This window comes from Odontomachus brunneus, unplaced genomic scaffold (genome assembly GCF_010583005.1).
Source record: "Odontomachus brunneus isolate Ranch 3 - 2012 unplaced genomic scaffold, Obru_v1 Obru_scaffold_101, whole genome shotgun sequence".
NCBI lineage: Eukaryota > Metazoa > Arthropoda > Insecta > Hymenoptera > Formicidae > Odontomachus > Odontomachus brunneus.
Genome location: NW_022639551.1, coordinates 660405 through 676188, shown reverse-complemented (window position 1 = coordinate 676188; position 15784 = coordinate 660405). Strand labels below are relative to the sequence as shown.

Here is a 15784-nt window from a genome sequence, read left to right as displayed (position 1 = left end):
TATATATATATATATATATATATATATATATATATATATATATATATATATATATATATTTGTTTAATATATATATATATATATTAAACAAATATACTTTAAAAAAGTATAATACTTTAAAAGTATTAAAATTATCGCTATTATAGAGATAATTCGAAGATTTATAGAAACGTGAAGCGCCTAAGCGGTAGTTTGATATTATTTTTTATCTCGAGCTAACATGAAATCATTATACATGTATCTACAGTTGCAATTTAGAATGAGTTAATAATAGCCATAATAGCCGAATTAGCGTAATTATATGATTTTCGTTGTAATTATATGATTTTAATTATGATTGTACCGTTATAATTATATGATTTTTGTTGTGATTATATAATCGTTATAATTATATGATTTTTGCATATAAAAGGAATAACAGTGATTTGTATAGCTAAAGTTGTACAAAAATTGGTTTTATTTGACTCATGAAATGCAAATGTGAATTGGATAATAAACGATTGCGAGCTGTGGTAAGTGAAGATAAATGAATGTTATACAATAATTGATACAGCAATATGAATGTTATACAGTAATTATACGTTGAGTATATAATTATCGGTGACTTTTTCTTTCTTTTTTTTTTACTTACAAAAAGTACTGAACAATTTCTTAAATTTTACCATTCCCTTGTTTAATCTAATTCAAGAATTTACTCTTAAGGCGCAAATTGATGCACAAAATATACACCAAGTTTAACATAACGTATTCATTGTAGACGCATACATATATACATACACGCATACGTGATTACGCATGCACGTAACCACGCACTATACATACACACACACACACACACATTTTAGTAGATATATTTTGTTCTCTTTAAGATACAAGGGGATATTATACAATTCGACATCATGTTCAGGATCGAAATGTTATCGCGATTCCGTCACATAATTGTTTCGATGGATTAAGGGACGGACTAGCAACTTGACCAAAATATTTGAAATATTCTAGAGCCTTTTAAAGGAAAAACACAATTAGGATACTCCCCGTCTCGTTCTCGATTACTCATCTTTCTCTCCCTTTCTATTTTCATGTAAGATATTTTGAAAGTTATGGCGAATTCAGCCATTTGCGCTACTTCATACTAGTATATACTGAAGTCACATGAAGTATTATTTAAGCGTAAAAACAACGGCAACATCCTGACCAATAAAATCGACAGATATATTTGTAAAATTATGTAATATTGCAATATATTATCATGCTTTGTTTTACGCTCAGATGACCTCATATATAACAAGTGAGCTTTTGGTGTTCATCAGCACAGAGTAGTGCAGACGGCCAAGTTCGCTGTTAATTATAACACGTTATGCACTCATGAAGTCCATTTCTTTGTTTGGTCAAGTGGATGTATTATACATGGAATATAGCGGGATATCTTGTTTAGCCACACAAAATTTATCAACAATATTGTATACCTATATTTTTCACATTGGCCTGCTTAGTAAATTCAAAGAATAAAAATATTCTGCCCAACGCGCCGTTCTTACATGTGTTGTATAACAGAGCGATGAACAATCTTCTTATAAACTAACGTCTAAAGGGGGAGGATGTACGTAAATCGTGTTTTTACGCTCGTATCCGTCCAAAGACGGGCACTTACGTTTTCAAGTAACTACGAACTCTCCACTGCAAGCTCTCATTTTCTTAGGAAACAATGAATTAGACTTTGCGTCCTCCCGCCCGCGATTCTGAACGCAATTACGGTTGTTATCACCAATACTATGTAAGCAGACAAGATACTGGCTGCGTAAGCCTGGTATCGATTGAGCAACGTCATAGAGGAGACAAACAGATGCGACCCGACGACCCAGACGAGATGTCCTAAATTCTTCTTGTCCATAGCTGAAAAGAAGATGACACCCCAGAATGTATGCAGCAGGATGAAGCATAGAGTGGTGGCTGCAGATATCACAAAGAAGTATTCCGTGCCTTGTCGTAGTCCCATAGTACCAGGTCCCACTGCATCAGCCAGGACATTAACCAGGGCAAAGGCACCACTCATAAAACCAAAACCCAAGCCGCATACATAAGCGAATACATGTCTGCTGTCTCCTACATGAGTTGTTGTAACTCTTTCCAAACCTCTCTCAGCCTTACGCAGCACCGAATACAACAGATACCTTTAGACATAAAACATTTAATAAATAAAATACACAATTAAATAAAAGATAAGTAAACATTAAGTCTATTCTTTTTAGATAAACCGATGCTATACTGAAACTTTGTTCCTTTTTTCTTCAATGAGATTATATATTTATCTTATTCAGGAAGCGACAAGTACAATTTAGTCCAGTTAAAAAGAACAGAGCTACTGCAGTTTATAAGCCTATTCTTCTTAGCTAAACTAATATCAAGTTAGAACTTTATTTCTTTTTCTTTCAATAAAATTGTACATTTTTCATTTAAAAGGCAACAGATGCAACCTAGTTGAACTCAAAAGAACAAACCTATTGTATCGTCTAGGCCTATTCTTTTTAGTTATACTATACTGCATTGAAGCTTTGTTCCTTCTTCCTTCATACTTGTTTCACTCTAAAAGAAACAAATCTAGTTCTGCAATCTAGTTCAGCTAAAAAAGACAGATCTATCGTAATTTATAAATCTATCCTTAGCTGAACTAGTGCTGTACTGAAACTTTATTCCATTTTTCTTCAACAAAATTATATACTTATTTCACTTGAGGGGCAACAAATGTGACCTAGTTCGTTTAAAAAGAACAGACCTATTTGTAGTCTACATAATAAGAATCACCTGAAGCCTTCTTGGAACAGTACAGAAAACACCAGTCCAAACGCGAGGTAATTTTGCAATGGAACAACAGCGTACCAGAGCACAGATGACAGTAACAAAGAGATGAGCCAGAAAAAGGCGCTGGCTATTAGTATGATTATCCTGATGGGGTCGCCGGCGATGGTGAACGTAAACATAGCCAGCGGCGGACCAAAGGCCAAGAAGGCGCAACCGAAGAATTCCATGAGAGTCATTTTCTTTTCAAAACGATCGCGATGCCGAATGTGTTAATGATCCTTCACGCCTCCAACACTCGGCGAATGGATGAGAGAACGAATAAACGCTAAATTCCCTTAATCCTACGAAGCCTCTCCGCGGCCCGAATGCTCCCTTCTGTCAGGCGCATTTATTTTCTCGATTATTACGCTGCCTCAAACTCGGATGACGAGTGGCTATGGTTGCTGTTTGTTTTAAAAATATAAAAAAGTCTATATGTACAATGAAATCACACGCTGTATCACTCGATTCGAGGACGATCCGCTGAGAGGTTGTAACTCCTCCGTATGGGCGCGAGATTATCGATAAGAACATCGATAACTGTCATTCTAAATTGTTCTTTATAGATGCACTAAGTTGCACTATCTACACTTAAAATAAAATAGATATATATTTGACGCTTGGTGAAAAAGAGAAGGAAAAAGAAAAGAATAGTGCACAAAGTGCAATTATAAAGAACAGACTTATTTGCACAGTGTCCATACTAAACTAGAGGTCAGGACCTCTATTCTTGTAATTTTTGCGTATACGTAATTTTCATTGGCTGCGTTCAGCAGAAAAAGCTGCTTTGCAACTGTGTAAAACTCGTGAATCTGATTGGTACATGCTCTTGGATTTAACAAAAATTAAGAGCATACTCCAATCAGATTCATGAATTTTACAATAGTTGCAAAGCAGCTTTCCTGCTGAACGCAACCATTGTGCAGCTATTTTAATAGCATGTTCGACTGGCTCTGGGTTATTCAGCTTACGTTTATTGGTCGAACAAGTACTAATAAGCTTTATGATTGGTTAGTAGAAACTTATGACTTATCGCTCTCGGAGCGATTAATGGCTCCTGCACACAGGACGCGGTAATGCTTGCCGCGCGGCGGAAGTTCGTGCGACAGCCAATCAATATGCTGCTTTCCATAATAATCTTCTAGCTCTTACGGAAAAACAACATATTGATTGGCTGTTGCGCGGACTTCCGCCGCGCGGTAAGCATTATCGCGTCCTGTGTGCAGGAGCCATTAGAACTGGACAGTGTAAAGCCCGTATCAGACTATAGATTAGGATTAAGATTGAATTGAAATTTAGCTAATCAGAGTAAAATTCACTAAGTTCAAGTTTGGTGAACTTTGCTCTGATTAGCCAATTTTCAATTAAATCTTAATCCGTAGTCTGATATGGGCTTAATAAGTACCCTAATGGCTTCTGCACACAGGACGCGGTAATGCTTGCCGCGCGGCGGAAGTTCGCGCGACAGCCAATAAATATGTTGTTTTTCCATAAAAGCTAGAAGGTTATTACGGAAACCAGCATATTGATTGGCTGCGAATTTCTGTCGCGCGACAAGGATTATCGCGTTCCGTGTGCAGGAGCTATAAGGCGTTTTTTTATTTCGTAACTACGATACCGTTTGGTTGGTTGGTTTAATCCACTTAACGTTCGCAACGCTTCGAGTAACAAAGACCTGGTTTACATCGTGCACTTGATACGCGTACTAAATAGTAATTTTCTATTAGATAATCTTAATATCAACAATGCATATCAACAGCGACGCATTTTATCAATACAATACGTTTTGTTGATGAGTATTATACTAGCTTAATATACCATTGTTTATACATATCGTCGATATTAAGATTATCTAATAGAAAGTTACTATTTAGTACGCGTATCAAGTGCACGATGTAAACCAAGCCAAAGATAGAGGGTGCTTTCCAGTTACGTTTTGTGTATTACACAAAACCAGTTTATTGGTTGTATTATCTCACAAGATATTTTAGATAATATGCGACCAATAAACTGATTTTGTGTACGTATGTGTCAAGATGTGTTAAGCAATTGGAAAGCATCCAGAATAACGCTCGCGTCGTTGTGAGTGTTAAATGGACCAAACTAACCAACTAAACGCTACCGTGGTTACAAAACAAAAAAATATCTCTGATTGAATATTTATATTTATATTAAGCCAGCGACATACAGTGCTTGTTTTCATGTTGGATGGAAATACTGTGTTCTGATTGGCGTATTTTCGAAGATGTCCGCATATCGGGTGCTTTTCAATTGCTTAACACTTGACAAACACGTACACAAAACTAGTTTATTGGTTACATATTATCTAAGGGTACGTTCAGATTCCTTACCCGGGTGCACTCTAATACAAGAAGTGCTATAGTATATGTAACATATACTATAGTGTTTCTAGTAATAGAGTGAACCCGGGTAGGGAATCTGAACGCATCCAATAATATTTTGTAAGATAGTGGCCTAGTTTACATCGTGCACTTGATACGCGTACTAAATAGTAACTTTCTATTAGATAATCTTAATATCGACAATGCATATCAACAGCGACGCATTCTATCAATACAATACATTTTGTTGATGAGTATTATATCAGCTTAATATATCGTTGTTTATATATATCGTCGATATTAAGATTATTTAATAGAAAGTTACTATTTAGTACACGTATCAAGTGCACGATGTAAACCAAGCCAATATGCAACCAATAAACTGGTTTTGTGTAACACAGTGTACGCAACTGGAAAGCACCCATCGTCAAGAATCTAGCGCCCCTGGAAAGCACTCTGTGTTGCCTAGGAGTTTTTGTTAGTACCAACATCACTCCCTCTTTTTTATGAAAATTGTGTAATTGTATTTATGATTCAAAATATTACGATACCGTGTTGTTTGATGTACTACCCAGTGCCTAAAACGTGATTCTCAACTCGCCGTTTTACATTCCTGACGCGCATACGTCGCCAAATAAGGTCTATTCGTGCCGTTCGCGCTTTCTTCTCTTGCTTCATCCCCTCTCCAGCGGAAATCAGCGTAGGACAGCGTGAACATTGGGGTCGTGATCGAGGTACCGCGCGTTCGCGCTCGTCTTCCCCTTCACGTGACTCGTCGACGTCGACGCACGTACGCACGCACGCTGTCGCTTTTCTACCGTGTTGTACCGAGAGTTTAACGCGAGAAAGGGAAAGCGCTCGCCGAAACGACGGAGCGATAGCTCGAGAAGAGCCACAGATCAGCCGCTGTGTTGAGGAGTCACGTGATCGCCGTATAGTTGGATATAGTTTGTCGAAGACATGGCGGACAAGGAGGATACCGAAAAGACCATCGCCGAGGACTTGGTTGTCACCAAGTATAAAATGGCCGGCGAGATCGTGAATCGTAAGGAAACACCTCCCTATAATCGAGCGTACGGCCATGCGAACGTAGACACGCGCCGCGCGCGCCCTTTCTGGCCGTCACGGCCATATGGAATGCGGCGCGCCAATGCCGGGCTACCTCGCGACCATGTGCTAGATGAACGATTGCCGCGTTCACGGTCCGATTTAACGCTCCTGCGAGCTAATGCAATTTCTACCGTCAGACGCTGGCCTGTCCTCGCTTACACGTATCGCCAGTCGCGATCACTCGGTCATGCCGCACACGCATTCCTTGCTCAGCTCCATTTGCTTCTGTTAAGTTAGCTCAACCACGACATCCTATTCATGAGGCCGTTTAACGAACTCATATGGTCCCCCGAAATGATAGGATGGCGATAGGAGTTTGTGAGGTTTAATTAGAACGCTTGTGTGTGCAATGTTTGAATTGCTGCTTCAGCCAAGTATAGGCTATGTATTAGATGTGATCAGTGGATGATGCGATATTCATTCATGGTTGCCTGGTGTGTTATGATTTAATTTGCTTGCAGAAGATAACTTCTGCAAGGAAAGTATTATTTTCAGTTTATTACGTTAATAAATATATTTGTAAGCTGTATTTTATATATTTATATATAATATTATTTATATATAATATATATAAGATAGTCTATAAAAAAAATAAGAATTAGGTCTTTAGCATTTAGGATTTTTTTTACTTTTTTTATAACTTTATTTTAATTCCATGTTTGTATTATAATTAAATATCATTAATCATTTCTTCCTTTCAAGAATATAATCATTAGTTTGTTTATTTTATCATGTAGCTTTTCTTACAGTTGAATATATTTTTCTTATGATGATATGCTTGAATACATGTGAGTGTATATTACAGGGGTTTTAAAGCAAGTCCTAGACAAATGCATTGCTGGAGCATCTGTGAGGGAGATATGCGAATACAGTGACAAGTTACTTCTAGAGGAGACTAGTAAAGTTTTTAAAAAGGAGAAGGAACTTAAAAAGGGAATTGCTTTTCCAACATGCATATCAGCTAATAATTGTATTTGCCACTTCTCCCCTATTGCTAGTGAACCCGATCGCATACTTAAAAATGAAGATATGGTTAAAGTGTAAGTTTCTCTACAGAAAATATGTTATAATTTCTTGTATATTTTTATCATGCACAAGTTATATTTTATATGTTGATCAATTTACTCAAGCAACTCTTAGATTAATCTCTATTATTCTTATGTATTAGCCTTTATTAATTTTTCCTTTCTCGAATAATTAGTCCATCTATTCATTTTTCTTTTTTTTTTCTTTTTTGATATTGATTGCCTATACCACTTTTATATTTATACTTAAACATTAAACAGGATTAAACAGGATTTATCCTGCATAATAATAAAATAGATTCTAATTCCAATTATACAATATGATTAATGAAGTCACTTTGCAATTGCAGTGATCTGGGAGCACATGTTGATGGCTTCATAGCTGTAGTGGCACATACCATTGTCATAGGTTCTTCAGTGGAGAGCAAAGTGACAGGCAGGAAAGCAGATGTAGTTTTAGCTGCGCATTATGCTTCTCAAGCTGCATTGAGGCTTTTGAAGCCAGGTACAGAGGTAGGATTGAAAGTACTTTGTGTTATTATATTTTTTGAGTCTTATGGAGTCTGAGGAATACTCAACTCAAAATCGCAAACAAATATTTGATATACACTCGTATTTTTCAGACTTACACGATAACGGGAACTGTGGAGAAGATATGTGATGCCTATAAGTGTAAGCCGATTGAAGGAATGCTAAGTCATCAGTTAAAGCAATTCAAGATTGACGGAGAGAAGACGATAATTCAGAACCCGAACGATGCACAAAAGAAAGAACATGAAAAGTACACACTCGAAACTCACGAAGTACGGAATTTTTTTTTATTTGACATGATATATTTTTAGTAGTTTAATATAATGTGTATTGTACTTGTGCATATAAACTGTATTAAATAGGCTAATTGAATTTACATAATTTGTCACACATGTGATTCTGGTAGTGGACGTGACAAAGTATAGAAAACATAAGGGAGGTTTATTTTGCGTTTCTTCGATAATTCTCGAACTTACAATACATTATTTCAGGTTTACGCGATGGACGTGTTGGTTAGTACAGGTGAGGGAGTAGGGAGGGAACAGGACACCCGTGTCACGATATACAAGAAGACAGAGGAGACATATCAGCTTAAACTGAAGGCATCTCGTGTGTTCTACTCGGAAGTCTCCCATAAGCACGGTCTCATGCCATTCAATTTACGTACTTTCGAAGACGAGAAGAAAGCTAAAATGGCTGTAGTAGAGTGTGTTAATCATAGGCTGATTGAGCCATTCCAAGTGAGTATTTTGCTTATCTATATTTATCCATTAGTCATCGTATCGTGGGTGAAAAAAATGCTCCAACATTATTTCTCTGACAGGTACTGTACGAGAAGCCGAACGAATATGCTGCGCAGTTTAAATTCACGGTACTATTGATGCCTAACGGACCTCACAAAATTACAGGAATTCCCTTTGATCTCGACGTTTATCAATCCGACTGTGTTGTGGACGATCCCGAATTAAAGGTTTGTATGAATGAATGTTCATATAAATGAGGAAGAGTAATTAGCCTACTAATGCAACTTTTCTTTATTGTTGTGTTCTCTTCACAATTGAAAATTTCAGAATCTTTTGTACTCTTCGGCGAATCCGAAATCTGCGAAAAAGAAGAAAAAGAAGGCCGAGCGAGCCGTAGGAGATGTCGCGATGGAAGTCGATGCCAAGGCCTAACACTGTCATTTTATCGTACACCATGACTTATGACATCGTCTGCACTACTCCGATATTTTTTATTTAGCGATTTAAGAGCCAAGGCTGGACACTTTCGAAATAGATCATAACAAACAGCTGTGACATCCTGAAACATTGCATCGATAAATTATATTGCGCGATGCTTCGTGTTGCTACATCCTCGCCATTCCTTGTGAAGGAATATCGGTAATTATCTGATATTTGAGCGTGCGAGCTTCATACACACACACACACACACATGGTACCTTCGCACTCGAGGGAAGTGTCAACTTTTGCTCTGCCAGAATAAAACTTTATCATCATACATTATGCCACAATTTACACACTATCGACGCTTAAGTTTTTATACCGGAGTATCTTTTAATGGACCATGGTATTATTATTACTGTATGCGAATTGGCAATTATTCTTATGATTATTACTTGCAGTTGTATCGCATTTAAACATCCGAACTAACGTTTCCTACACGATAATACTATACGATCATTCTCTGTGGATTGGATCTAATGAAAAAGTGAATCGTATATGTATTTCTGTATTAACGAACTTTCGTTTGTCTTCTGTACGATAAAATTGTACTTTAAAAAATGTCTAATTGTTTCGCGTGTAATTATTTTCGGGCGGGATATGTCGGAGAGACATAAGAACGATTTAATTTGTGAATAGAATAATTATGTATTTTTTGTCACACACTTCACTGTGAATATCCGTATGAGATACGATTCACTTCGATTCACGTCGCTAGTTTCACGCTAGTCGATTTTGTATCCTGTGTCCAGCTACGAGAAACACTAATAACGTTTAAATTGTATAATTGGAGGAATGTCCGTTTTGGGACACTGCATAAATAATGAAATGCCAATGATTCTCCGAGTGTTTCGTTGCGAAATACCCCCGACCGACAAGAGAGAGAGAGAGAGAGAAAAGAAATTGCTCTATTATAATTTATTCTCATATTCCGCGTAAATTATAAATTGTGTACGGAGAACAAATTGTTAGCAGCTGGGAATGCACTTTACATCGGACGAATTTATTTATGCGAAAAGAAAAAAGAAAAGAATAGTTCTTTACAAAAAAAATACATTCTTAGGGAGTAATTGACTTGCCGACTTGCTACAAGCCGCAAATTATAAAAATTAATATACTGTGTAATAATAGTTTTATATGTAAGAGGGATAGATAATGTATCTGTTATAGATATTTTTTCTACTCAAGTTGTGTGCATACGTCGAATGTTACAGAGTGTGCTTGTATAACAAAAGATGTCTTAGATCGTTGTGCACTGTCCATCATTTGCCCGAATATCTTTCGCACATTCGCTGTTCGCGTTTAGAACATAAATGACGGCTACTTCGAGGAATTTTCTTGTGAGATCTTCAAGTTAACCGTAATGTTGAGCCATTTTGTAATGATTTTCGTCGGAACAAATAAGAAAGTATGAAATTTTGCAAACGAGGGCCGTGCACAAAATTCATACTCGGTAATAAAATTTAATACAGTGATATATGGAAAGAGAGAGAGAAATTGTTATAAAAATGCTTGACGACAAGCTAACAAGTATAGAAAGATTTTGACACATACATTATATGTATTTCACAAATCATTATATATTATTCCATTTCTCTTTCAACGTAGTTGAATACGTAATCTGCAAGAAAAAAAAAGTGCTATGTATTTGTAGAAAGATAAAGAAGAGGACAACTTCATCAATTTGAACTTATAGTTATATAAACTGGATTTTATAGATTATCACTTGTTGATAATTTTGCTATGACATATGATCTCTGATCAGAGTGAGGATGTAAGTACAGAAATATAGAATAGTATTTACAGTGGTGTCTTTATTGTTGAAGTACTGAGTATACTTCATTATTTAGTTACAAATTAGTTTACTTTTTTTCAATATTTCTTTTTCACACATATTTTCTTACGTTTGAGAACGGTAAAGAAATTGCTGACGATTAAATGAATGCTGTGGGCACATGTTGAAATAGAATAATTGCATATTCGCCCACAATCAATCTCGGTATAATCCGCGTAATAAAGCCCGTTACTTCGCGCGCAAACATAGAACAATATGTAATTATGTGTAAGCACTTCTTCACTTTACTTCTATCTTATTATATTTGTAATTGTCAGTTTGTTTCGATCTCATCGACAATACATCCACGGTGAGGAGCGAGGTAATAAAATAATAAACGATATTCCGTCGTAGTTACAGCATCTCTTGATCGCTCTGTGGGAATTTCAACTTCAAGACAATCGTGTTAGGAGTCGTGATGTCGGCGACGTTTATTTCACTGCCGTCTTTTAGACCTAGGTCGACCAGCGACTTAGACAGGTTCTCGCGGGTCCTCTCCTCTATGCTGGACACCGTTTGCATGTAGAGAGTCTTATTTTTACCGTTTACGCTCGTCGTAAGACCGGGATTTTTCATCTGCAGGTCTGGCCGATTACAAAGAAGTTCTATCAGATCTTGTAGTTTGTATCTCGAGTCTTTGATCTCGATCGTTATTGGCACTTGACTACACGCTAGGCAATCCTCTTTTCTCTCCGCTTCATAAGTGTACGTGTAAACTCCGTCCAGATTATTCAGCACCTGCGAATAAAAGACACGGACCATATTTACTGCGCATTGCATCTCTTTATCTCTAGTTTGTTTTTTATCGGTCCCCGTCGATATGATTACATTATCCAACATTATTTTACCAAACGTTTTTGCGAACAGTCATTTTCGACATATTTTTGGTCAGTAAATATAAATTTGTTTCCAAATTTGGTTATAATGTCACAATTTTGAGAAAAATATGGAAAAATGATAAATTTTGGATAAAATAAAAATGACGATTTTAAATTTTTAAATTTCATTAAAGCTACGCGAAAGTATGAACTTTAAGCTTCCAAATACATTTCCTTTCGTTTCAGTAAAATTTTTTTGTTTTGAAGACTACATTTAATTCTTAATACTACATTGAGTGGTGTTTTTGTACTTGCATAATGTAATCAACAGATTCGACGAAATAAAAAAGCAATAACTTCAGTAATTTCGCATATTCGTTTGTCTGTAATGCAGACTATTATAATCTATAATTATTACATGAAAAAAAGAAAATATTAATATTAAAATTATATATAAATAGATTATATTAAATCTAAGTAATTATATATCTCCAAGACAAAATATCATATAAAAAATCTCATTTTGAAGCTTAAAGTTCATGCTTCTGTATCAGTAAGAAAAATAATTCTTATAGAAAAATCGACGTCAAAGTTGCTTGTAATAGTCGTTTTTGGCCTATTTTATTTCACTTTTTTTAGAAATTGTGACGTAATGACCAGATATTTAGACAACGGATTCGTGTTTAGTGGCGAAAAATACGTCGAAAATAATTATCCACGCTCGTGGGACAAAACAAGTCAAGATTTATCGGACAGTGTTACGATTCATTTCCAGTCGAAACAATGTAAACGAGTTCGTCGATCCTGTTATTGAATTTACTACTTTATCCACGATGATCGTATATTAGTCGTCAATTACCATGTAATTGTTTAAGGACGCGCTACAACTGCTCGCGAGCTTGAACGCCTCCGTCGCGCAGATCGCGGCAATAACGGCGTTCGTTGATGCTACTGCCGGAATAATGTTCTTCACGACACCCTGCACAAGCCTGTACGTCAAGCCCTGTATACCAAATTGCGCCGCCCTTTCGTTTGACTTCTCGTAAATCCAATTGATATGCTGCGGATCATCTCCGTCTATCGCGCAGTCGAACGGGTTCTCCTTCGGCCACTGTATCACTTTCACGTATTCTATACAGTGCTCTGGCAAGCGTGGAGTATTGGCTATCGTACATAAAGGATATGTGACCTATGTAAGACACAAATAAGTTTCTAATGAACGAGTTTCGTCCGCCGACAATATTGACCCAGATAGACAGATGATGCTGAACACTTAAGGTCTGTTCTTTTAGCTGAGTTACTGCTGTACTGGAATTTTATACCTTTTCCTTTGAACACTAAATTATATATTTGTTTCATTTTAAAGAGTAGTCTATACACAAGAAAATATCATTCTATTGCTGATAGAAATGATTACTCAATTGGTTTTCTTACATTAGTAAGTAATAGTTATTTTCAACAAAGAATATTTTTTTGATAATAATTTTGAACTATATATAAAGAAAATCTCGTTATTATATATATATTATAAGAGAAGAACTTATTGTTTTAGAAGAATATTACAAAACTTTACTGAAAAGAAAGTAAATTTGATTCTGTGTAGTCAAAGCAATCTGATTTTTTTTTATTTGTTCTCAATTGAAATATTAATCTTATTAAGATTAATCTTATTCAGAATGTATTTTGAATAAATTTAATGCTTACGATAAACTTATGATATATTTGAGAGTGAATAAATTCATGAAATACTTCAAATAAGTAATATTTACAAGTAATATTTGTATGCTGTACTTTTCTATGTGTAATTCAGCTAAAAACAACAGAACTTTAATGTATACTTTATGATGTTATTGTAACATGTTTTTAAAATATATTGTTTTAAAAAAGTCATTTATTATGCTTATAATTATAATTTTAATAAAAATATTTACTTTTTGTTACTGCAATAATCCCAGGTTAATTACATTCTCTTTCTAATTAATGAACAACACCTGCATCCAGCAGAAAAAGCTGCCTTGCAATTATTATAAAATTCATGAATTTGATTAGTATATATTCTTAGATTTAGACAAGATTAAAGCTTCTAATCCTATTGCTGCAGAATCTTGGCTCGATAACATCAGAAGCAAAAAAATGCATGCTAAAAATTTTTATATGCTATTTAAAAGTAAAAAGATATTTGTATAAAGAAGCATTTCAGATTGCCTGAGCATACTTGTAAAGTGCTAAAAAGAAATGGCTTAATGCAGTCATTAATTTAAACAGCATCAGAATAATTGCCACAATTTTCATGATATCTCTGATGACTCCTCTTACATATTGATAATATATTAACAAAATTCTTGTTGTACAAAGACATGTACTACAATTTTCAATTGATAATTCAGTCACCGAGCAGATAATATGTTGATATATGTCTATCTGGGATCATTACACAAGACGGTATTAAGGATTACTCACTTGTGGAGGATACAAATCCAATGTACATTCGATGCATGGACTTATACCAGGTAAGATAACACGAGCATTGCCCTTGAAACCTTCAGTCCCACCATCGATCATCGGTATTACACTGGACTTGTCCAATTCACCATCCTCATAGATAAGCAGTGATAGCAACATACCATTAATCCACCTTCTCGCAACTATTGAGTCCAGTCCACAGATTATTATGTGGAACTGTCGATAGAACTCCTCGTCCTTGGCCTGTATCTCGCAGTTGTGCGCAATCACATTGCAGCCTGGAATTCTGCTGTTGATGAATCTCGCTGCCACCTCAGCCTTGTAAGACCCAATGTCTTTGTGACGAAACAAAAACTGCCTACAATATTCGATGCTTGCATTTCAAATATTTTTCTCATATAAATTATAACCTATCTTTAATAATCCGCTCAAATGAAAATGATACGTAGGCTCTGTCAAAACTGACAGGACGTTTCATACTGTGCGTAACCTAACTTACCGATTGAGGTTAGACAACTCAATTGTGTCCATGTCGATTACGTGGATCTGTCTGAAACCCATCAAAGCTAGATTCTTGAGTAGCTCACATCCTAAACCACCGGCACCGATGACGAGCAGCTTGCAGTTTTCTAGGAGAAACTGAAGAGTCTCGGAACAAGGCTCGAAGTCGGGCCGGCAGAATGGTCCTGATCTCTCCAATACTTTTCGCAGATTTCCCCATCGCCTGTGATCTGAACCCATTATAGCCGATTGCTTAAATTATAATTCGGCCGAAGTGAGTGATGCTTCCGATTGACGGAATCTTATTTGAGCGTAACGCAGGTTGATGGAAAACGCGTGTTTTTCAAAGTTATCCAAAGCCCTACTTTCGGTTCGGTCTCTTCTTTCTGGTCAGAAACCTCCTTTGTCAACCGGTTACTAGTTTACTTTTATTTTTCTTGAGACACAATATCTTGTTTGGTACGTTTTTCTGTTTCTTATATGATCTACAATTATATATTAAAACATCTTAGCTGCGTTCTCTTTGAGCGCTTATACGTTATAAAGGCCCCTACAAAGGCGTTTTTTTGTTTCGTAACCACGGTAGTGTTTGGTTGGTTAGTTTGGCCTACTTAACGTTCGCAACGTCGCGAGTGTCAATCTATCTTTGTTGCTCGAGGTGTTGCGAGCATTAAGTGGACTAAACCAACTAACCAAACGGTATCGTGATCACGAAATGAAAAAACGCCTCAGATGCCAGGCAACAGGTAATAGGAACAGGGAATAGGACTTCGGATTGATCAATTATTTCTATTCCCTGTTTCTATTGGTTAATGGCTCTTGCATACAGGAAGAGGTAATGCTTGCTGCGTGACAGCCAATCAATATATTGTTTTTCCGTAAGAGCTAGAAGGATATTACGGAAAGTAGCATATTGATTAGCTGTCGCGCAAACTTCCGCCGCGTGGCAAGCATTACCGCGTTCTGTGTGCAGGAGCCATAAGTCCCAATCTAGGGTGCGTTCAATTCTTCATCCGGGTGCACTCTATTACTAGAAACACTATAATATATGTCACATATACTATAGCACTTCTAGTAATAGAATACACCCGGGTGGGGA

General features: G+C 36.3%; 3 protein-coding genes across 4 annotated transcripts; 1 reads left to right on the top strand and 2 right to left on the bottom strand.

Annotated features, from left to right (window-relative positions):
- Positions 1-434: 434 nt before the first annotated feature.
- On the bottom strand, positions 435-3521 carry LOC116848892 (gamma-secretase subunit Aph-1). Its single transcript, XM_032825452.1, has 2 exons — positions 2803-3521; positions 435-2171 (listed from the first exon to the last, which is right to left on the bottom strand). The coding sequence occupies exons 1-2, from the start codon at positions 3033-3035 to the stop codon at positions 1688-1690; spliced, it is 717 nt and encodes a 238-aa protein (XP_032681343.1). The 5' UTR covers positions 3036-3521; the 3' UTR covers positions 435-1687.
- Positions 3522-6140: 2619 nt separating this feature from the next.
- On the top strand, positions 6141-10546 carry LOC116848858 (proliferation-associated protein 2G4). The gene is made up of 7 exons (XM_032825409.1): positions 6141-6225; positions 7096-7330; positions 7666-7828; positions 7939-8118; positions 8338-8586; positions 8670-8816; positions 8917-10546. Exons 1-7 carry the CDS (start codon positions 6141-6143, stop codon positions 9019-9021), a joined length of 1164 nt encoding a protein of 387 aa, XP_032681300.1. The 3' UTR covers positions 9022-10546.
- A 317-nt stretch (positions 10547-10863) lies between these two features.
- On the bottom strand, positions 10864-15437 carry LOC116848857 (NEDD8-activating enzyme E1 catalytic subunit). Of its 2 annotated transcripts, XM_032825407.1 has the most exons (5): positions 15051-15437; positions 14684-14937; positions 14182-14542; positions 12581-12910; positions 10864-11641 (listed from the first exon to the last, which is right to left on the bottom strand). In XM_032825407.1, exons 2-5 carry the CDS (start codon positions 14923-14925, stop codon positions 11258-11260), a joined length of 1317 nt encoding a protein of 438 aa, XP_032681298.1. In that variant the 5' UTR covers positions 14926-14937; positions 15051-15437; the 3' UTR covers positions 10864-11257. The 2 variants fall into 2 exon arrangements, with proteins under 2 accessions (XP_032681298.1, XP_032681299.1); XM_032825408.1 differs by having other exon boundaries at positions 12581-12885; positions 14346-14542; positions 14684-15437.
- Positions 15438-15784: the final 347 nt, after the last annotated feature.